The 23,158-nt window shown below is 39.1% G+C and overlaps 1 protein-coding gene across 1 annotated transcript; it reads left to right on the top strand.

The window, feature by feature from the left end:
- Nucleotides 1–3,062: 3,062 nt before the first annotated feature.
- Nucleotides 3,063–22,582, top strand: hif1aa (hypoxia inducible factor 1 subunit alpha a). Its single transcript, XM_028437777.1, has 15 exons — nt 3,063–3,594; nt 12,335–12,522; nt 13,484–13,635; nt 13,874–13,958; nt 15,327–15,436; nt 16,043–16,245; nt 17,212–17,318; nt 17,456–17,603; nt 18,655–18,983; nt 19,056–19,249; nt 19,787–19,909; nt 19,979–20,223; nt 20,293–20,392; nt 20,463–20,553; nt 22,419–22,582. The coding sequence occupies exons 1-15, from the start codon at nt 3,563–3,565 to the stop codon at nt 22,580–22,582; spliced, it is 2,271 nt and encodes a 756-aa protein (XP_028293578.1). The 5' UTR covers nt 3,063–3,562.
- The last annotated feature ends 576 nt before the right edge of the window (nt 22,583–23,158 follow it).

The raw sequence follows: 23,158 nt of genomic DNA, 5'->3' as shown, positions 1-23,158 counted from the left end.
TGCAACCAGGATTAAGAACACGCCACTTTCTCACTTTCTTCTCCAAACGTGCACAGATTGTTAAAAGGCACTGATGTTTTATGTGTAATCTAAACCACCTGATAATGTGTCCAAGGTGTGGTCTGCCCTCCAGACGAGGGTGATTGGTAGTGAATGTGCAGTCTGACTATGCACTGGTAAGAACATATAAGACTAGAGCCATTGTGACATTAAAACAAACTCAGATATGTACATTTGAAAGGAGTTATTGAATAATATTTCTGCTGAACACCTAAACTGTTTTCTTTGTGAGTGTTTAAAGCTTAAAGGAAGTCATCAGTGACAGGATCTCACTCCACTACAGTAAAGTTCAAATAGAGACCAAGAGTAGCAGCGGAGACAAACAGGAAACCACAACGCGTCAATGCTTTCGCCTTTAATGGAAATAGGAAGACACCTTTAATGTGTGTTAACATACCAGACAGACGATGCACACATCATTCTAAAACGAACACACTTCTTTTTTTACTGTCATCATTTTAAGATCTAACTTTTTAAGCAACATCAAACAGAGAGAATGAGATCTGCATCAAAGCAAAATTGTTCTCATGTGAACCTGTGCGGACATGAATGAGATCGACCTTGGAGGACTGGGACTCTCTTCCTGTTGGTTTAAAGGAGGAAGTCTAGAAATGCACGTGTTCATCTCCTGTGCTCTGTGTCCTGTGCACGAGCCTGATTCAGAGCAGTACGTCAGAGATAGAAGTGCACACTGCAATAGAAAGTTACGTCTCATTACTAACTGCCATATAACCAGCACAGACATGATCATAAATTCCTTCCTTTCAGGTTGTAATCCCTGATTGATATGAAACGCATCTGAACCTCAAACAAATATGTAGAATATTCTGTTATGGTTTCTTTTATTCAGACAACAGTTTCTCAGGAAATCCACTTTGGTCTCCTGACGTGTTTCAACTGTCAACTGCCAGTCTTTGTCAGAGGCATCGGCTGATCGCTTTGACGTGTCCTTATGAGTTTCAGGACAACTTTACCCGAAAAAGTTGTCTGAATAAAAGAAAAACCATGACATATTATTCAAAAAGAAGATACAATGAACTTGCTGGAATTATGTTACTAAATATTGCTACACTGCTAATCCTTTTTCATTTCTGGTACTGAGGAACCAACCTTTACAACCATCAGTAACTATTTTAATGATATGTTGAGGTTTCATTTATTCAGACAACTGTTTCTCAGGAAATCCACTTTGGTCTTTTGACATGTTTTGACTGACAACTGCCAGTCTTCATCAAAGGCGTCTGCTGATCGCTTTGAAGTTTCCTTTGAAGTTTCCTTGACTTCCGTGTAAGAATTCCAGCAATATCATTTTTGAGTTGACGAAACCTTAACATATCATTCAAAAATAATCTTGCTGGAATTATTACGCGGAAGTCACGGAAACATCAAAGTGATCAAACATGTCAGGAGATCAAAGTGGATTTCCTGAGGAACAGTTAAATGAAACCGTAACATATCATTCATAAAGGCAACAAAACAAATCTTGTTGGAATTCTTACACGAATATGTAGATGTTTATCAAACTCAGACTTAACAGTAATTACACAAATTATCTACTTAAATCTGCTTTCCTCAGCCGTTACCACTGTCTGTCTGTGTGCTATTGTACAGAGAAGAGGACAACAGATTAAAGCACTTGAGTTTTTGTTTATCCATTAACGTCGTGACACTTGGCAACTCTCCCTGGGTAACGCCTGAACCAGAGGAAAGATTTAGAGAGGCTGTCTCAGCTTCCATTAGTGAGACTTAGTGATGGCCGCCAGCACTCTCTCTGCACCGCTTTGATTGTGTCTGTGGTAGATTCTCCCGTCTGGCCCTGTTTGATTGATGCCTTAAAAAAAAGCAGCGATAGATCATGAAAGAGACCGAACACAGACGTCACATCAGTAATCTGAGGAAATCAATATAATTCCATGACTCAAATGTGTCACTTGTGGACAGGGCTGGACTGGAACAAAAAATTCAGCCCTGGCATTTTATGTCTTCATTTTAAATACTACTCCCTCAGAAAACCTTAAGTTAATTATGACACTTGTATCCAATTTTTGTCCTTTCTTGAATTTTTGTGGACACTTTTCATCCAAATAAGCTAGCTTTTACCCAATAAATACCACTTGTTTCCTTTTTTCTCTAAATTTTGCTTCTTTTTGTTGCACATTTTGCCCTTTCTTCACTATTGTTTGCCCCATTTTCTCATTAAAGCTACCGTTTTCCATTAAACACCACCTGGTCCCTCCTTATTTGCCCATTTTTTTAGCACACTCTTGACTTTTGGCCCATTTCAGTGATTTTACACTCTTTTATTGCCATATTTTTGCAACTTTTGGGCCATTTTTGACCACCTGTTCTTATGCCTACCTCCACTCTTCAAAAAAAGAAAAAAAAAGCAGACCGTACCGGCTCACTGGGACGATGCCCGGTAGGCCTGATGGCCAGTCCACCTCTTGTGGAAAATTCACTGGATCAGTTCATTGCAACTCCTCCAATGAGCTTCAGATTTATACATATTAAAATCTATATCTTCTTCCAGAATTGTGTTTTTGTTAGTATAGTTATCTTACCAGGGATTTAAAACTTAAGGTTAGCCACAGGTGATGGAAGGAAAGGTGATGTTCTGTAGAGGATGCAGACGGTGATGTAGGGAGGTGGCTGAGTTGTTGCACCATGTGATTTTTGTTTAGGTTAACAAATTGTTTTGTCATCATTTTACTTGAAGTTAATGTCATTCATCGTCAAAAATAACAATTCATTGTTTAATTTTTTTTTTAAAGCTCTAGGGAGCCATTGAAAAAGTGTCAAAGAGCCACATGAGGATCCAGAGCCACAGATTGCAAACCCCTGGCCTAGTCTGTAAATTAGATCCCCAAACTGAAGAGCACCAGAGACAACATTTTTCAAGCATCTTTAAACTTCAAGAAATCCATGCAGCACTCCATGCAACATGTTATTTATTTATACAAATCTACTATTGTTGTGGATGAGACTGAGAGCTGTTTTTATTGCTACCTGTAGTGTTTCTGTTTGTCTGACTCACACTGTGTATGAACTCCTCAGTGAACCTTTGTTTCGCTCTGATGTAATAGCTGTAAACTCGTCCAATTCTCATGTGAACGCGCAGAGTGGAAAAAGAAGGCATGTGATTGCGCGCTCCCGCGGAAGCAGCCGAGGGGGTGGGTCTCTCTCTCTCTCTCTCTCTCTCTCTCTCTCTCTCTCTCTCTCTCTCTCTCTCTCTCTCTCTCTCTCTCTCGCTCTCTCTCTCTCTCTCTCCAGCGTGGCACCATTCACCGGGAGGAAAGTACGCACTACGCATTTGGTCTCGGGTTCAATTTCTTGGATCTAACCCTAACCCAGACCCGGACTCTTATGCAACCCTCTTGAGGAGGATTTTCGGATTATTAATATTTCACGTGATTTGCGAGTTTTGGTTTTTATTTCCCGTCTGGACAGGAAACAGCTCTACACAGGTAGAAAGAGAGCTTTAATCTGGTTGACTCGTCCTGACATGGACACAGGAACTGTCCCCGAAAAGAAAAGGTAAACCCCCATTTGTTCACACATGTAGCATTTTTTTTTTTTTTACCTTTTGTTGTCTTTTTAGGTTCAGTCTTGTGACATCATTCCTTTGAATTAACGCTTTGAATCCGGTTTGGGCGATAGTTGGAACGCTAGCTACACCGCTGTCTGTAGCTAGCGGCTAGCAGCTAGCTGTGTGATGTGGATGCAACTATTTCATGGCAAAATGTGTATTTTTCCAGCTATTAAAAGTTAATTACTCTACATACCTGTGTAGTTACAGCTATCACACACACTCATTAAAGTACAATGTCCGTCTACATTAATTAAACATGCACTGTTCACAAGTTTATCTATGGTTGGCGTAATTATTTCCACTTTATTTGTCTCTTGGCTGCTCATTAGTCTAATATTAGTGCATGGCTGCAGGTGCGTTAAAAGTGACAGCTATAAGTGAAGGTCTGCCAGTTCATCATGTGAGTTTGGAGTCTGATTCCAGCTCTGAAGTCCTTCCATTGACTATTGTTGGCAGTAACATTATGCCTATTGTATTACCAAGTATTAATCCACCAGGATTAGTTTAGTTTTGTCTTTCTTACCAGAGTTAGTGTTCACATTATTTTATCTATATATTGTTTTATATTTTTAACCTGGCTGGGTTCTCCGGATGCACATTATCACTTTTTTTATTTTTATTTTGTGGCTCTGTGCTGTACTTTCTACTTTAATGTGCCACTGTAATAGTTACAAAATGACACCACTGGCACTGCCTTCTTTTATTTATTTATCCATGTTTACTGTTTGAGATTTTAGCAACCTCATTTTTTAATGTTTTTTTTCCCCCCTATGTTCACACTGTTTCGCTTCTTTGTTTTGAATCATATTTTGGGTATTATAAGATCGTGTTGTCATGTACAGTTTATAACCTGTGTATTTACAATATTCCTATTTCATATATTAGCATATATACTGTATTGATAATCGGCAGATATATTAGATATTGGCTTAAACACACACACAGACACACACACACACACACACAATATCAGTAAAAAAAAAAAATCCCATATTGGTTGGGTTCATTAATGGGGAATCCACATATCAATTAATTTTATAAAGAAAAAAACCCCAAAAAATAATGTTTTTAAAACTCCCAATATAAGTTATAAAATTATAATAATCCAATATTGGTCGGTGGGTTCATTAATAAGGACTCTAAATATCAATTAAATAAATAAATAATGTATAAAGCACTGGATTCCCATCAAATCTCCAGTTGAATAAGTGCAAATACAAGTCTCACTCTTGCTAGGTCATCAGGTTTAATCCCCCCCTTCATGCTGTGGCTGAGCAGGACAAAATGACACTTAAGACCTTTTCCTGGAGCCGCTCTGTGAGGGCAGCCTGTCATTAAATGCACCTCAAAGTCTAGTGGCTACTGGCTAGGCGATCCTGTTCAGTAAACAGTAAATACATATTTCATGACTTGTGTTGACTCGTGAACTATAATAATATAATCTTGAATCAAAAGATTGGCATGTCTTGTAAAAAGCACCCTAAGCTCTGACAGGTTTTTGTTATTATCATTGGCAGAGTTGGAAAACAAGCCCACTCATGTTTAGCGCTCCACGCCAAGCAGATTAGTGCCCTGGTCCAGGATGACGAGCTTATGCCTCCACTCAGTCAATAGTACAGTACCGCTCCTGTTTGTGTTACAAGCCTTTGAAACCACATCTCCAAATAAAGACATGTAACTATGATAGGTGACAGACTCATTTCTGAGATATAGCAAAGCAATAGACAGTCATAAAATAGATTAGCTAGGGGAAATCTATTGAGTCCTAAACGGAAGAACAAGGTGTGCATTTCTCAGACCTCAACAGAAACTTTCACTGTGGATTCAATATGATTCAGTTTTTTACTGCGTTCAATGAGTAAAACAATGCAAAGGATGCAAAATATAAAAACACATTCGTGTAAAAAAGAGAGTGAGCCCACACACATTACTACCTATTGCCTTGAAAAGATTGGTGATACATTTTGAATCGGCATGAAATGCATCAACGTGAGGCAAGGGAATTTTTGATAAGAATTTAGAGATTTCGATTCTGTTAGATACTGCTTTTCGATTTGATTCCTTGCCGATTTTCATTGGTTGAGGGAATTAAATAATACAAATGGATTTGTTTGCTTTAACTCTTTGCTTTTATCTTTGTCTCTTTAATTTGCTGCAGGGATATCAGCTCTCTTTTAATCCACCAGGTAAGGCAGGTATAGATTGTTTTAACTGGATAATGATATATGCAATATATGACACTGGCTACAAACATTTGAGAATATTTACAGTGCTCCTTTTGAACTTGATCAAATTGACTCAAAACTAATTCAGACATAAAACAAATAATTATTCTATACTCTTAGCAAAGATTTCTTCATTTTATTCAGGCTGGTGTAGCTCAAGTCTCCAAAGTCCACCTTGGAAAAAACACGTTTGTTTTTTTAATGTATGTTTGGGGCCTGACATCTAAAGACCGGAGTACATTTTGCACAGTAATTTACAAAATAAACATTACTACTCCACACTCACAAAGTGAGTATAAAAAGTTATACTTTTTGCACCACTTAGCTACTACTTAACACAGACTTCATGGTTTACCACGTGTGTCATCATCAAAACAAGACAGGATTTATAAACATTACGCCTTCCTTCACCATTTTCTACGATGTTTCCCAAGTATTGGATCTTTGTACTCACCTATGAATGAACACACTATTAGTGCATTACAAAGCGTCATTTTATCAGGGTTTAGATTCAAACTCGGCCCTGTTCACCCCATTACACACTGGATCAGATGGTTTCCACCCAGCTAGCAGAACAAGATGATTCAGCCATGTCGTCAATAGTCATTAGCTCAACTAATGACAGCAGATGTCCCTCAAATCTTTTTCTAATTAAAATAATTAGCTTTTCTTTAACTGTTGGTAGCACGAAATTGTAGTCTCTCTCTTTATGAGATTTATATGCATGAGTTTTGGGATTTATTTTTCTTTTATTTGTATTTATCTGAATGAGTGGATTTAATGAAGTGCTTTGCCTCAGGCTGATGGTGTAGCTACTGGTGTGTTTGTGTTCTTTGTGTGTTGTTTCTCTTTGCAGTAATATTTAGGATAAAAAACATCATGGATTTTACTAGAGTCAAAAGTCAAAGGTCATTTGAACTGGAAAAGGAATTCTATTCCCACTCGTGTGTTGCCTTCCTCTTCCCACGGTGCGTGTTGTTTTTCTCATTACGTAACAGCAGTGACCATGTTGTTTACTGTCACTTTAAACCACATCAACAAATAGTGCCAACATTTGGACCTTTAATGCCTTTAAAGCTGTTCCAACAAGCTGCCCTCCTCAATTTATACACGGCTACTAACAAATCAAGTATATTTAGTTTTTTATTACATCGTTCACAAACTAAAACTCCACATGGAAGTGTTTGCTCAGGGGCACTGGAGCAGAGCATTAGAGGAGAAGTACCTCCATGTGCATATTGTTGTTATATAATAGTGGCCTCTAGGGATGTAACGATTCACTCAACTCCCGATACGATTCGATTCACGATTCTGGGTTCATGATACGATTTTCTCATGATTTATTTTACAAAATGGGAATGTTGACAAATGACTGAAAAATATTCCTTTATTTTTTGGGAGAAAATACTGTACTATTTTCCTTTTATTTTTCATTGTCAAAAGAATCCCTTGATAAACTATTCAAAATGATGCAATTTAACTAAAAATAAATCTTGAATGAAATAAATAAAGGAATAATACAAATGAAGAAGCCTATTAATTTAAATTCTGGTTCTATAATAAACAATTCAAAACTGCGTAATAGTTCTTTTTCTTTTTAAAAGTGCAACTGAAAATGCATTTTGTGCCTTAACAATTGGACTTTTAAAAAAAAAAAACAAAAAAAAAACAGTCATTTTACTGTATTTACGTCAGATATTTGTTTAGACCAGCAGAGGGCGCTGGTAACCCAGTGGTCGGTTGGCATGCAGTTATTCCACCAGTGAAGAAGAGAAGCTATGCTAGCAGACAGAGCTAATAGAAAAACCTGACTTTTACAGATATTCACGTAATATTACAGATATTCTTTCGGTGCTAAAGGAGTAAAGAATCATTTTTGAGCATGTTTAACAGTAAATGGCGGCCAGAAAGAAAATAGTAGCAGATTTCCGCCCGTCACGTCCGCTTCTGGAAGGATTAATATATAGCGCCCTCTGCTGGTTAAAAAAAGTACTGCGATTCAATTTTCAGAGCATCGATGTGAACCGTGGTACCTATGAATCGATTTTTAACTGCCTTACGATTAATCGTTACATCCCTAGTGGCCTCTCTACTTGCTCTTTTTTTCATCAAGTGAGCAATCTTATCTTGAATGCTGTTTTTTTTCCCTCTCTTTGTACAATTCAAAAGCAATGTCATTATTATTAATAATTACTAGTAACTCCAGTTGAATTTAGGTTTTGGTGCGAAAATGACTTAACATTACATTAGACACATGCATAGTTTATTTCAAACTGTACACGTGAGATAAAGTTGTGTTGTTCTATTAATGCAGTCGCTCAGACACTGCAGCTCTCTCTAATTTGTGCCCTTATGGAATTTTACAACTCAACTGTAGTCAAACTGGTTTTGCATGGAGAAGTAGAGTCTATGATAGCTCGTTTAATTACCCTCTATTTCTTCTCGTGACCTGGCACATTTGTCTGCATGTAGCCTGAAGAATTGTGACTTTGGGTACTAGCCAGATATCCTTATGTATAAGACAGAAAATGGAAATATTTGTTTGTAGAGTTGACAATAGAAGGCCAATAAGGTTGTGACTGTGGAGATGTGCAAGAAGTTGTATTGGCCTCTCTCACTGGAAGTGATTATATAATATATTAAAATGAAAATGCACTAATTTCCCAATAATTCACTCACCGTTTATTGCCACTGTCTCTGTTTATCAAGAGTTTGGCTGGGGGAGTCGTGTTCTTTCCGGGGTGCGACGACTGGGGTATACAGTTATTAGCAACTGTCATATTACTATATTACTATCAAAATTTCAGTCGACATCCTCCTGAAGCATACAAGTCTCCCAATCTATATTAATCTATATTAACAGGCTTTGTTAACACTTATTAGCCTTGTGTCACTTGTTGGTTCAGCTAGCTAGCTCATGTCACAGTTTGTTTTATTAAGATCCCCATTAGCTGTGATAACGCTCTTATAGCTTAAGCTTAAGGAGGATACGAACAATATAATATAAGAAAACCTACACAGCACTGCATGAGCTTGACTGGTCCGGTATGTTTTTCTTTCGATAGTTGTAATGTCCCCTTTGTTGTTCATTTTAATATGTTGAATATATCCGTCCACAGCATATTGTAAGCCCTTTTGCCTGGATCTGGAGGATATTGCGCAGGTATTGCCCCAAAAAGAGTCACTAACACGCACTGGTAGACTTCTCCCAGCCATTACAGACTTGACGAACTCAGGAACATGACGGTCATCCCAAAAGTAAAGAAGGGGGGGCGGGGCTTTTGCGAAAGCTCAATTGGCAAAAGTTCTAGTTATCATTTTTAATCAACATCAACATGTTTCAAAATTATCTTCTCTGCCTGCTAGGGCTGCCAACTTTGGTCGTTTAGTCGACTAATTGCTTGATGCTGTTGTGGTCGACCAAGATTTTCATTGGTCGACCAGCAATGGTATCAGTTTCAATACTGTTACATATATTGGTGATATTACTAAATATCAATATAATGTATTTAATGCCTAAACATGATTCTATGTCCAGCAATAGCTCTGAGTGCATGCGTGCTGCAAAAAAAAAAAAGTATTGCGCTTCAGCTGTCAGTGCGCAGTGCGCTGTCCTCAGAGCAGAGAGGGACACAAGAACAAGAACATGGATTATCCTTATATTTGATACGTGGATTATGTAAATAGAACCACTGCTGTCTCTGACGCCACGGGCACACTGCGCACCTGTGTTTGACGTGCGTTTGATTCCCCGTGCGCTGATCTGATGTTGTTTATTAATAAAAGCAGCCTTACCACTAAATTAAATGTAAATATATCCTTTGTAAGAGGAAATAAATAATAGGTTTTAATTGTCGGTTTCGGGCACGGATATAAATGCCTAATGTTTGTCGGACCTGTAGGTTTCACTTTTGCTTTGTTGGGTCCTGGTCAATGCTTGAAAACTACATTTTTGTCTCTCTTTTTCTTTCTCCTCGTCCTCCTCTGCACCTGCTCATTCATTCTGTGTTTTTTTTTTGGTCGACTAATCGCTGCGTGTGCCATAGTCTTGGTCGACTAACCATTTCCTTGGTTGACTACAGCCCTACTGCCCACACAGTTTTTTTTATTTTTTAAAAAAGCTTTAATGATCAAATCTTTCACTTTAAGATGCACAACATTAAATGCCTCTCATCCAAAAGAGGACAAAACTCCTTTTAACAGACATTCAGACTGTGCTTATTGACAGATCTGTCTTTGACATCTACTCTGAAAGACGGCAGATGCAACTCAAAGTAGTTTTTTTTTTTTTTACCTATTTGTATAAATATTTTCTGATGTGGTGATTTTATATGGAGACAAAATACAGCATGATGTGGTGATCTTTTTTCTTTTTTTGTGTTATTTTTCATGTTTGAGATGAGAAAGTTGTTTTTGTGCTGCCATGTGACTTCTTTAGCCCTAAAGTACAATAACGCTATAATTGTATTGCTGCTTGCACATCATGTTTTATTTGAATTTTTGTGCTGTCTCTAACAAAAAAAAAAGAATCCTGCAATCCCCCCTCCATGTGATGTGCAAGACTGCAGGCTAATTTTAGTAAGCCGGGTCGCTTTCTTTTTATATTGCCCCACAAAAGCAATTTAGCCTCCTTTTTTAGCTGTAAGTGGATCACAGATCAATTCCAATCAATCGTGCATTTCATGGCCAAGGGCTTTTGAACCATCATCCTCCTTGTTTTGATGCATTTGGGGTTTTGAGATAAAGTTTTGGTGAAGGCTGCTGCACCCAGGCCAGTAAACAAACACGATTACCCTGATGGTCTGGATGCTTCTATTCTTTTTTTTTTTTAATACACTACATTTAGGAAGTAAATTCACATTTTTGTGAAAAGGTCAAGATTTTTCTTATATTGAATGGAAACCAATTTCCCTAAGAGACTGTGCCTGGTAGGGATTTCTTACTACGTGCCCTTTCAAGGACATTATAAGTTATTCTGAATGACTGTCAGGTCTTTGGAACTTGTTTACTGTCTGCTGAGAGTCCATTAGCCAGGCTTTGGATAGCCGCCCAGATACATGTGAGATCAAAGTAAAAGGAGTATGAGCAGTATGCAGTTGTGAAGGTTGCTAAGGGGTAATAATAGCAACTCTAAAGCATTTGTCGTGGCTGTGATGTTGTTCATTTCGCTCTCGTGTGCGTTCTCACATTGTTGATGATGATGGTGTTATTATTATTTTTTCCTGTCGCTGTAGATTCAGCTGGGACTCATAAATGTCACCATGATTGGTGTTCTGCGCCGTAGCTCGATTGTGTACTACGAGACGGAGCTGATGCTCTCTGCCAATTACTATAGTGTAAATGAACTAGGGCTGGGCAATATATCAAGATTTATCAAGTTTTTTTTAATTTTGGCATATAAATCTCAATAATTTTAACTAAAATGAAGTCTGACCAGAAAGATAATTCTGAGTTAAATTTGCCACACAGGCACATTTAATAACAGTCAGTTGCACAATATGTGCCACTTTTGGCTTTTTCTCCTATAAGGGGCAGCGTGTGTGAGTAAGTTCTTTAGTGTGGCTTGTTTAGGGAAAGGTCTGGGTTAGGATGCACTCAGAAGTCCATCTAACTGTGCTTTTTATGCTCTTCTGCAAAGTAGTGGAAGCAGCGAGTTTAAAACAAAATAAGCTGTAAATATATATATATCGATATAGCTGATATTATAATTTCCTATATCACCAAAATAGAAAACTCGATATATCTTGAACCTCGATATATAACGCCCAGCCTTACACTTCACGACCCCTTCCATTCTCCTACCCCGACTCCCTCTTCCTTGTTCCTTTCCCCCTCACTAAGGTGTAACACTGCCCTCTCTTTTTATATTCTCCTTTTAATAATGTTTTTTCCCCCATCCTTATGGAAGGTTGGTGATGGTCACAGTTATGCAATAAATTCAATGAATGTATTAAATTGCAATAATAGTAATAATTAAAAAAAAGAACAGCATAAAAAGCACAGTTTAATGGATTTCCAAGTATTTCTTAACAGACCTTCCCCTAAACAAGCCACACTACAGAACTCACTCACACGTGCTGTCCCTTAGAGGAGAAAAATAATTGTCTTTCTGGTAAGACTTTATTGAGTTAAAATTATTTACATTCATATCATATGTATAGCCATTTTGAGAAAAACTATCAAGACATGAGTTTTTCGCCCAGCTCTCAGGTGGACTGAGTTTCTATCATTTAGAAGCCACTGAATTGATTGTAGATCAGAGTTTATGCTAATCAGGGTTCAGACGAGGCTTCTTTTTTATGGACTCCAGTAACTCCACTCCAGTGACTACACTCCAGCTGCTGTTTATGTTGCCTGAGGCTGAGCAGTCACTATGAAGAGAGGGTGTCACTGTTGTTGGCCCGTGGGACCGTGCACAACAGTCTGTCTGTGTGTGTGACCTACGACCTGTCCTCCACAGGGTGAGCTCGGAGCGCAGGAAGGAGAAGTCCCGGGATGCGGCGCGATGTCGGCGTGGGAAAGAATCTGAGGTGTTTTATGAGTTGGCTCAACATCTGCCGCTGCCCCACAGCCTCCCCACCCTGGACAAGGCCTCCATCATGAGGGTGACCATCAGCTACCTGCGCATGAGGAAACTGCTCTGCACCGGTCAGTGATTGTCACTGTTTTTTTTTTTGTTTTTTTTCTATAATAGGCTATTGTACAAATAGACTGGCGCCCTGTCCAGGGTGTACCCCAGCCTTGTGCCCAGTGTGAGCCAGAGACCCCTGCAACCCTAAAATAGGACAAAGCGGGTCTAAAAATGGATGGATGTATTGTACAAATATGAACTTAAAGAGAGGTTTAATAGTATAAGGGGAGATTTGTCTCAAAAATATTCACAAATATGTCCACAATTTTCACATGTGTTTTTCAGATCCACAAATGCATCTGCAATTTACACGTGCTTTATAATTTGTGTGACTTGAGCAAGCAGGAATTCTATCACAACACATCATCATTAGGGTAAAACTATAACAAATAATGATATAAATCTAAAATTAAATTATATAATGTAAACACAAAGTTCTAATTATATTAAACTTACCTTTATCCCTCCCACGACATGCATCAAGTATGCAAAATATGAAAGATGATAGAATATTTTTTATTTCTATTCAAGACATTGATAAAAATGAATGCATATTGTTAATTACACTTTTTATTTGAAAAAAGAAATGTGAAATATCCTGAAAACTTTTTTGTTGTTCATTTAATTCGTATTAAAAACACTTTGATAAGAATTAATGCAGATTGTTAATTACACAATTTATTAGAAAGAGGAAATGTGAAAGATCATAAAAACGTATTTCTTTATGTTTATTTGATTCCTATTCAAGGCACTTTGATAAGAATGACTCGATATTGTTAATATTTGCTACAAAGTTACATTTTTTAACATTTTCGGTTGGTGGTGTGGTTTTTTCCCCACAAAAAGATGTAGCTTGCCTCCAAAAAAAAGGTGAAAAACACTATAATAATGTGTCTGTGTAGATTTCTATGCAGGCTACTTTACTTCCTTGTTTACATTTATTCTCTTATCTTCCTTATTTTTCTCTACTTCCTCCAGAAGAGCCAGTGGCAAAGAAGGAAACAGAGCTTGATATCTTACTCGACAGCTCCTACCTGAAGGCCCTGGAAGGCTTTCTCATGGTGCTGTCTGATGATGGAGATCTGATCTATCTCACTGACACTGTCAACAAGTGCCTGGGTTTGACACAGGTTGGTCTGATTTGACCTGCTGTACTGTACTGGCAGAATGAGACACATCCACTTTGAATACTGTTTACCAAGCAACCAATGTTGTGTAAATGCAGTTGAGTTTAAGTGACCTGCAGAGAATAGCTATGGTAGCTGTAATTATATAAACAGGGTGAGTGTAATAAAGGTGTCAAAGTAGAAATGCATAAACAGTGGAACTGATGCATAGTTGGTTTCTGTTTCTGTCTGTGGGCTGCAGTTCGACATGATTGGACACAGTGTTTTTGACTTCACTCACCCATGTGACCAGGAGGAGCTGCGGGAGATGCTGGTCCACAGAACTGGTGAGCAGCGTCATGTTTCAGACCTTTTAATGAACAGAGACATACACATTCAGGTCAGGGGAGGACGGACGGAACGGGAGTCCATTTCACTGAGTTTGCAAATACAATAGAGGAGACTTCAAAACAACAGGCTTCATCTTACTGATCCAGCGGGTCATGGTGGTTCAAGGTGGCTGCAATGTACACCAAAATGACCTCTTGTTTTCCTTTGACACGTTAGCTGTTGTGTTATTGCACTAGTGTTGTGTACCTTTCACCTTTTATTTTTTTCATCCCTACAGCAGTCCAGTTAGTTCAATATGACACAGGAACATTTTAATGAAATGTAGCCAAAACATTTTAATCAGAATTTTAAGGTGCACATACTGTAGGTCTACCTGTTTATCTAATGCAAACAAGTAGTTTATGCCTAAACCATCGTTTCCTCTAGAAACTGCTAAATAACATCTGAGACCATGAATAATGCAACATATTCTTTGTTTTTTTTATTTGGAAAGTTTTCATAAATCTTTATTGTTTACTGTGAGTTACTATTATTGTATTGGTTAATGCGCAGAATAAAACTGGCACTTCTATCGGGTGTTAATCTGTTTGCACTCGACAGTACAGCCTAACGGGGTGGTGAGGGCATGATTAAACTATGAACACCTTTTTTGAAGTGTTATGGTGCATTTACACTAATCCTAGAGCAGTTAAAACGCTCAAGGATTTGTTTGCTCAGATAGTCCTCCTTGTTTGGCTGGTGTGAACACGCAAACGAAGTCTAGAGTGGATCAAACGGGCAAACTCTAGAGCGATTGTTTCTCTCGGTTTTGGAGCATTTTCATTCGAAGTCCAGAGCGATTAGGTGCGTCGTGAACGCAATTGCTCTTGGTGCGGATAAAACACAGGAAGTATTAACGATGAGGTAGAGTGCACAGCATTGTGGGTTGTCGGTAGAGCCGGCTTTAAAACCACCTAAAGCACGGCAACTTTTTGCTGATCCATTGTTGAATGTTGAGAAAGAAGAAATGGAGAAGGCAGAAGTTTCTGTGCACTCTTAGTGTAACTAAACCGGTGTGAAAGCACCATAAGAGGTGCTGCGGCTAATTTAGTTTTGTTTTTGATTTTGCACTTGTAGTCGTGAGTACAGGAAAAAGAGTTGGCAAAGGTTACAATGCACGACAAAATTAGTGTTTAGAAGTAAGTGATAATTTAAAGTCACATGTGCCTTTTTTGCTTGTATAACTTGTCAGTCATCACATTGCTCACACTTCCCTGAAATCACAGGAGTTTTCCACAAATCAATGCAGTGCTGGTTTATGTCAAATTAAAGAGATTGAACTCACATAGTTGGTTACTATCTCTAAACTCAAACTGTGATTTCAGGCACCAAGAAAGCCAAGAATCACAACTCAGAGCGCAACTTCTTTCTCCGGATGAAGTGCACGCTCACGAGCAGGGGGCGAACTGTCAATGTCAAGTCAGCAACATGGAAGGTGTGTAAGCTGTCTGATTATCCTTTATTTTAGGGGTGTCAAACTAGTTCAGGGGCTAAATACGGAGCAGTTTGATCTCAAGTGGGCCACAGATTTTATGCTGGAAAAACAAGTGATTTCAGCAATATTACGCTATAGTTTGCACTTCTACGTATACATAAAATACAAAATATGTAAGAAACCGACCATATCCAAGCAATAAGTGATAGATATCAGTTCCAACAGGTTTTCACTTAAATTCTATAGATTTTGTGACCAATTTCTATTTAATTAAGGGAAATATTATGCAATAACTTAAGGAATTTGTAAGAGATTTTCTGTTTTTTCCCAACTGTTTAACATTAAAAATGGCTGCAATCTTGCAATATAAGCACCAGGAATGTTGAGTTTCATTTACACACATTTTCCATGCTCAGAATGAAACGTGCACTTCAGCCTTATATGTGAGGTCACCACAGTGAGTGTTTTGTTTGGGATGAAATCCACCTTAAAGCTCTCCTATCAGACTTTAATCTGTTTGCAACCCCAGGATGACAGTGTTTATTTATTGTCTTTGTGGTGTGAAAACACTTAACTGTGGTTATGGTTCTATTCTGGCTGCTACAGGTGCTTCACTGCACAGGTCACGTGCGCGTTTATGAAAGCCCAGCTGAGCAGAATGCTGCAGGCCTTAGAGAGCCACCAGTCCCTCACTTGGTTTTGATCTGCGACCCTATCCCACACCCCTCGAACATCGAAGTCCCCCTGGACACCAAAACCTTCCTCAGCCGCCACACGATGGATATGAAGTTCACCTACTGTGATGAGAGGTCGGACACTTTAAACATTTACACAGAGATCAAAGATTAATGCCTGTCATTCTGTGCTCGTGATAATACCTGTCCTTTATATTTGATCATAGATAGCCCCCTAGTGTTCATATAGGGCAGTGGTTCACAAACTCTTCACAGTCCTGTACTGCTTCACACATTTTACCAGTAACCTAAAGCCCTGTACTCCTTACTCCTGCACACTTAAAAAAAACATAATAATGTATAGTCATATTCTATGTAACCCTACAGTGAAATTTGTCCCAGAATTTTACCTGGTAATAATAATATATTAAAAATAAGAATAATAATCTGTTTCAGAATTATCACTTGATTTATTTGAGAAACAATCTCTTTTTTGGGGAGGGCAGAGAAATCTACCAAACATTTGTTGATTGAACAAAAACCAGTAATACAACATATTATCACCCTGAAACTGTGAAATACGACTCTCTACAACTTTAATACGAAGGGTGAGGTTGAGAGGATGCACAGAACTCTCCAATGTTTGGATGAATTTGAGAGAAACTGAGTCTAAAATCCTTCTAAAGTCTTTTTTATATTTTGTTTTCATGTTTATCAAAGCTGAAAATCAACTTTCAAACCAAACCAATCCAGTATGTTTATAGAACACATTTAACAACAAACAAGGTTTGACAGAAGTGCTGCCCAATAAAACATAAAACCCAGATGTACAACAATGTAAAATACCAGTGTTTAATGGAAAATGTCTAATAATAAGTCATCGACTCACACGGTGTTAAAAGCTACAGCAAATAGATGTTTTTAAAAGAGATTTAAAAATGAAACAGAAGAGGCCTCTCTTATGTTTTCGTACTTTCATACAAGTACGTGGTGGCAAAGCAATATTTCTCCCGTCACATTTGCACTTTTTTGATAAGATTACTTCAGGTTACTACACAAGTTTGAGCTGAAAATAATGGAGTTTTATATTTGTTTCCCTAGGATCACTGAGCTCCTGGGGTACAACCCAAAGGAGATGTTGAACCGCTCCGTGTACGAGTACTATCACGTTCTGGACTCGGATCATCTCACCAAGACTCACCGCAACTGTAAGGGGGGAGGGGACACATTGTTTCTAAAGTCCTGATAAAACATGAGCAACCTTCAAAAGAGTATTATGATCAGACGTCTACACCAGTGAATGCTTTGAAGTGATCTTTGTTTTGTTTCTTTCACCCTCACTCAGTGTTTGCAAAGGGCCAGGTGTGCACTGGGCAGTACCGCATGTTGGCCAAGAGAGGAGGCTACGTGTGGTTGGAAACACAGGCTACTGTTATCTACAACAGCAAGAACTCCCAGCCCCAGTGTGTCGTCTGTGTCAACTTTGTGCTCAGGTACCGTCAGGAGACTTTTTATGAAGAATTTACTGCTTGCCAGTCTCCTATATACCTACTAGGGGTGTAAAGATCTGTTTTAGCAACGTCACGATCCGTTGTTGCTGATATTGGTTAATTAAGAACGATTCGATTTCAAATGATTCAGTGACTAGAAATCGATTCAGTAACTTTTTATCCAGAATGAGAATGTAACCAGTGTGACTGAAATAAATACCTTTAATCATCAATACATTTTCATTAAAAATACATATTAGGTTTAGTTGACTCTTCTGCTTGTTTTTGCAGCATAAAAATAATACAATATTAACATAAAAAATTAACTGCAACCAAGATTAGATTAGATAGACTTTATTAATCCCTTGGGAAGGCTCCGTCAGGGAAATTACAATTCCAGCAGCATTACAGAATGAAAAGAAAATCAGCAAACAGGGTTGAAATAATAAATTAATACAGAATGTAGAGAATATATGATCTGTTCAGGTTAAATGAGCAGTGGTTGAACTTGCTACTTTCCCTTTTAACATGATGGATATCATGAGGCTTCTGCAGAGCTAATGCTAACGAGCTAACGCTACATGCACTGCTGCCGCTGCAGTGAACACAGCCAGAAGGGCCTAGTAGTGGACGGTCGACACAGTGAGCGACTCCTTTAGAATATCTTTGTCTGTGTGAAAGCCAAAGTGTTTCCGTGTTTCCACACACTGGATCCCAAAGGTGGATTATTGAATAATTTCTCCTTCGCTTCATTATCTGCTGTGCACGCCGTGTGGCGTCACAGATAGTAACGTCTTTAATATTAAAAGTGCTTTTAAAACACATCATGTAAAGTCTGCCATGCTTACATCCAATACATAATTTCCTTGTATCGATACAATCGATTGATTACTTTTTAAAATCATTTTAGATCAATTAATGTCAACTGGAAGGCCAACTAGCCGAGCACAGATTGATGTAGTTAGATCGTAGCAATATAAACTGTTTCATCGATCTAATGGACCCTTAATACATACATTTATAGATGCAAACCATGCTTGTGTTGTAATTTCAGTGGAATCCAGGAGGAGAAGATGATTGTGTCTCTGGAGCAAACTCAAGACATGAAAGCGGTGAAGCAGGAGCAGCAGGAGGAGGAGGAGGAGGAGGAGGAGGAGGAGGAGGAGGAGAAGGAGAAGGAGAAGGTTGTTGTTAAGACCATCCTACCTGGGGAGGAGGAAGAGGAGGAGACAAAGCTGGATGTCATTAAACCTTTTCCCCAAGTGGTAAAGAGTGACACATCAGTGAGCCTGTGTGAGCAGCGGAAGGCTGAGCCAGAGGCCCTCACCCTGCTGACTCCAGCTGCAGGAGACACCATCATCTCCCTCAACTTTGATTGCCCTGGTTTGTACATGTGCACATTCATGTAAATTAATCACTGAAAGCACACTGACCTTCCTCCATCGTCTGGTGTAGATTCAGAAATCCAGCTGACCAAGTACGTTCCTGTCTACAATGACGTAATGCTTCCGTCTACAAGCATTGAGATGACTCCGCCCCTGTCTCCCCTGCCTCCCACTGAGCCCCTCATTGTCTCCACCTGTGAGGAGAAGTGTGAAAACTTTGCTCCAGTCTCGTCCGCTACAACTACCAGCCACAGTTCCTCTGAGGTAGGACAGACCGCCGCTGTACGGTGAACATTTTAGGACATCCTCAGGTCTCACAGTGAGGTATCAGGAAATCAAGAAAACCTCTGTTATTTATCAGACCAAATTGACTCATGACTCAGCAAAACTTCCATCAAATGACTTGTCAAACAAAACGCCAAAGTCAATTTAAATGACCTTAGGCTTCAAAATAAATTTGCCTTGCTTTAACTTTTAAAAATACATAGAAAATAACAGCTTTTAACTCACACTCATCGTATCCGAAGCAGCGCATATTGATGACGTTGTGTTTTTTTTTTCAGTTTTTTCAAAATACAACATCATATTGTTTTTTATGGCATGAGATGGTTTGAATTGAGCCTGATGACTTTTATTTTGAAGCCTGAGGCTGTTTTATCTGACGGCGTTTGGTCTGACAAGGCCTGATACCTCATTCTGAGACCTGAGGATGTCCTAAAATGTACATTGTACTCTGTCATGTGCTCATTTCTCTGTCTGTTTTACACTGAAAGGTAAATAACATGTAACTCCTTTTTGAAGGCCGTCAGCTCGATGGATTTCTGTTTCCCAATGGATTCAGACATAAGTGGAGAGTTCAAACTAGATTTGGTGGAGAAGTTGTTTGCCATCGACACCGAACAAAAGACTCCTTTCAGCAATCAGGTAACGTCACCAGGAAGTAGTGCACATACTGTTTCCTGTCCGCTCACTAAACTCTGTCTCTCTCCAAAGTTAATGGATAACTTGGATCTGGAGATGTTGGCCCCCTACATCCCCATGGATGATGACTTCCAGCTACGCTGTCTAACCCCAGAGGAGCCTCTGACTTGTGAACCCGTCAAATCTGTGGAGAATTCTCCCATCCACGTCATCAAACAAGGTGTCCACAGCATTCCCAGCTCTCCCTTCAGTGCAGCCTCCCCCGAAGCACCCAAGCCTGTAAATGTTCCTCTTCCTGCTGCCTTCCTACTGGACAGGTAAGCTTTGCTTCTTTCTTTGACTTTATTTGGATCTGAGAGCTAAGTGCTGCTATTGCTGTGCTGCAGGGCCCCACAGCTGGACAGTAGCGTCTCACTGGCTGCTTTAACAGCTCAGACTGCACCTCGTAAAAGAAAACTGGGTGATCTAAAGGACAAGATTGAACAGGTAGAACTCTGTTTATAAAGCTACAGATAGACTGTGATGATTTGGGGTGTTAATAATTGTTTTTTTTTAGGGGTCTTTGCACTTGGAGCAGCTTGATAAGGGCAAAAAACTGAAGGAATCAGAGGAAGCAACAATCAGGACGGTTCTTCTGCTGCCTTCAGGTAAATGAAGCAGATTTTCAGGAAAGCAATTACAAACGTACCTGAGAAAAGAATGTTAAGCAGGGTACACACACAAAGACAAGCAGGCTGTTTATTTACTGATTTCTGAGGCCAGTGCCAGATTATTTTATGTTTTTATAAAATATTACTATTAGATCATCCTGTGGTCTGAGGGGTGTTGAGAATTAATTTGTCACTGAAACGAGTCGGGCGGACAATTGTTAATATTAAACTTGTTCAAAACCCCTTGTGTGTGTGTGTGTGTGTGTGTGTGTGTGTGTGTGTGTGCGTGTGTGCGTGTGTGCGTGCGTGCGTGCGTGTGTGAGGAAAGCCGTCATTTGTGACATGGAACGGAATGTAGCCAATCAAAAAGCGAGCTGACTGAGAAACACAAAATGCTGCGTTCAAGGCAACTCGGAATTCTGCATTTCCAGCAGCCAAAAAATGGAAATCTATCAGACTGACGCCAAAAAGGCTCAGACGCCCACACTATAAATATTAAAACCTATATTTTCATTGATTTGGAAGCCTAACAAGGTAACCAAGAGATAGGAAAGAAATTAGATGATATGTATTTGTATTTTATGGCTGTTTATGACCTATTATCATAAGAGATGCTAACAGAAAGCTAACTTTCATTAGGCTATTTATTTCAGGCTCGGCAATTGTGATTGAGTTTTAGTAATTGAGAACGTAACTGTAATTGACTTTCTGAGGATGTAATTTAATTGTAATTGGAAAGAATGCTGATCGCTGTAATCGTAATTGAGTTGCAATTGAACATGGATAATTGAAGTCGTAATTGTTACTGAAATATGTAATTGACCCCAACCCTGGTGTTTGTTTCCTACTGTACCAATTATTTTTGCAAAAAAAAAAATTAAGGACTAAGGACACATGCGATCAGCAGACGCCTCTGAGGAAGACTGACAGTAAGCAGTCAAAACATGTCAGGTGATCAAAGTAAATTTCCTGAAAAAAGCTGTCTGAATGAATGAAACCGTAACACATTATTAAAACTGCTTGATGCCTGATTGTTTATCTTCATGTGTGCGGCCTGTAACAGATAAAATACAATGCTAGCACTTTACTTGAAGTTTCATACATGAGGCTGACATTACGCTGTCATTATTTGTCATTAGCATTAATAAAGTGTCATGAAGGCTGTCATTAAGTGTCGTTCGCTAAATGATGACACCTTTAGCGCTATGTTGGCATTTTTTGGGTTAGTTGGAGGGATCTAGTGGGGTTGGTTAGGGTTAGGGATTACTGTAGCAAATAATGATGTGCCGATACTGATACTAGTATCTGGGAGGGGCCTCGATGTGGCACCAAAAGGCTGGCATTGTTATAACTATTAACATGCTGATGCCATTTACAGCATCAAACTCTTCTTCAAAACACGTATGAATAAGTGTTCAGTACATGGCAAGGCAAGCTATTGCTTTTGGCCCGGAGCTGCCGTTCTGAACCAATCGCAGGGCCATGTTTTTATGTTGTGGAAAAACAAACAAACGTCTCTACACATGAGAGAAAATGTCGGCAATTGTGAGGACCTGGTTTTCTTTTTTTTAACCTTGCGGTATCGCTAATATTGAACGTTACCATGCAACTGGGTATCGGTATCGGGACAAAAAAAAAAAAAAGGGTATCGGAACAACACTAGTAATGAACGACACTTAATGACAGCCTTCATGACACCTTATTAATGCTACTGACAGATAATGACAGCGTAATGTCAGCCTCATGTAAAAAACTTCAAGTAAAGTGTTACCAGAAATTCTTCAGATTTAGAAAATCCTTAAGTGTGTCCTTTGCTTTAGTGCTACTTTAAGTTGAACTTTTTCTTAAATATTTTCTCTTAGACTTGGCGAGCCGCCTGCTCAGCAGCACGTCAGAGGGCACCACCACCCTCTTCACTCTGCCTCATCTCACACGCTACGACTGCGAGGTGAACGCGCCCCTACAGGGCCGACAGTACTTACTGCAGGGAGAGGAGCTGCTGCGCGCTCTGGACCATGTCAACTGAGTCATTGCTTAGCCCTTAGCTAACTGCTGGACTAGATCAGATACCTTAGCTTAGTTTGTCCCTGACCCCCCCCCCCCCCCCTTTTACATTACAGCTACTGCCCCCTTATTTATGTGCCTGTTATAGTCTGCTGCTGTTTGTGCACATTGCGTAATATTTGCAGCATTCCACCGACAAACCTCACAGCATCATCCAAGATCTGGTGCAAGTTGTTTGTAAATCTTGAGATGCCCATTCGTCGTGTTTCTTCTCATTTTTCCCTCTCGTCCAATGAGCCGCTCAGCACACGGTGCCCAGTCTGATCATCCTTCCACATGACCGGGTGCTCCTGCCAGCAGTGTATTGTAAGCTTCAGTCGCACAATTTATATTTTCTTAAGATAAAGATATTACCAGCAATATATAAGCCTTTTTAAAAGTAGTTTTAATGAAAAGTTATGCAGCTTTATTTTTCCTCGTATACTTGTATGTCGTAGTATTCTTTACTCAATAGGATGTTTTTTCTGTCCACATGTGTGAATTGTTTAAGCCTAAAGTGGTGTGAATTTTTCTGTTTTAATAGGTGTCAGTCTTTGAC

This window comes from Gouania willdenowi, chromosome 22, assembly GCF_900634775.1.
Source record: "Gouania willdenowi chromosome 22, fGouWil2.1, whole genome shotgun sequence".
Lineage (NCBI taxonomy): Eukaryota > Metazoa > Chordata > Actinopteri > Blenniiformes > Gobiesocidae > Gouania > Gouania willdenowi.
This window is presented reverse-complemented; position numbering and strand designations above follow the sequence as displayed.

Bases quoted from the DNA above. Each gene is read 5' to 3' on its own strand.
- hif1aa (XM_028437777.1), top strand. From the start codon at position 3,563: ATGGACACAGGAACTGTCCCCGAAAAGAAAAG. The intron at 20,393-20,462 runs GTAGAACTCTGT...GTTTTTTTTTAG, and splicing joins TAAAGGACAAGATTGAACAG to GGGTCTTTGCACTTGGAGCA. The intron at 20,554-22,418 runs GTAAATGAAGCA...ATTTTCTCTTAG, and splicing joins GGTTCTTCTGCTGCCTTCAG to ACTTGGCGAGCCGCCTGCTC.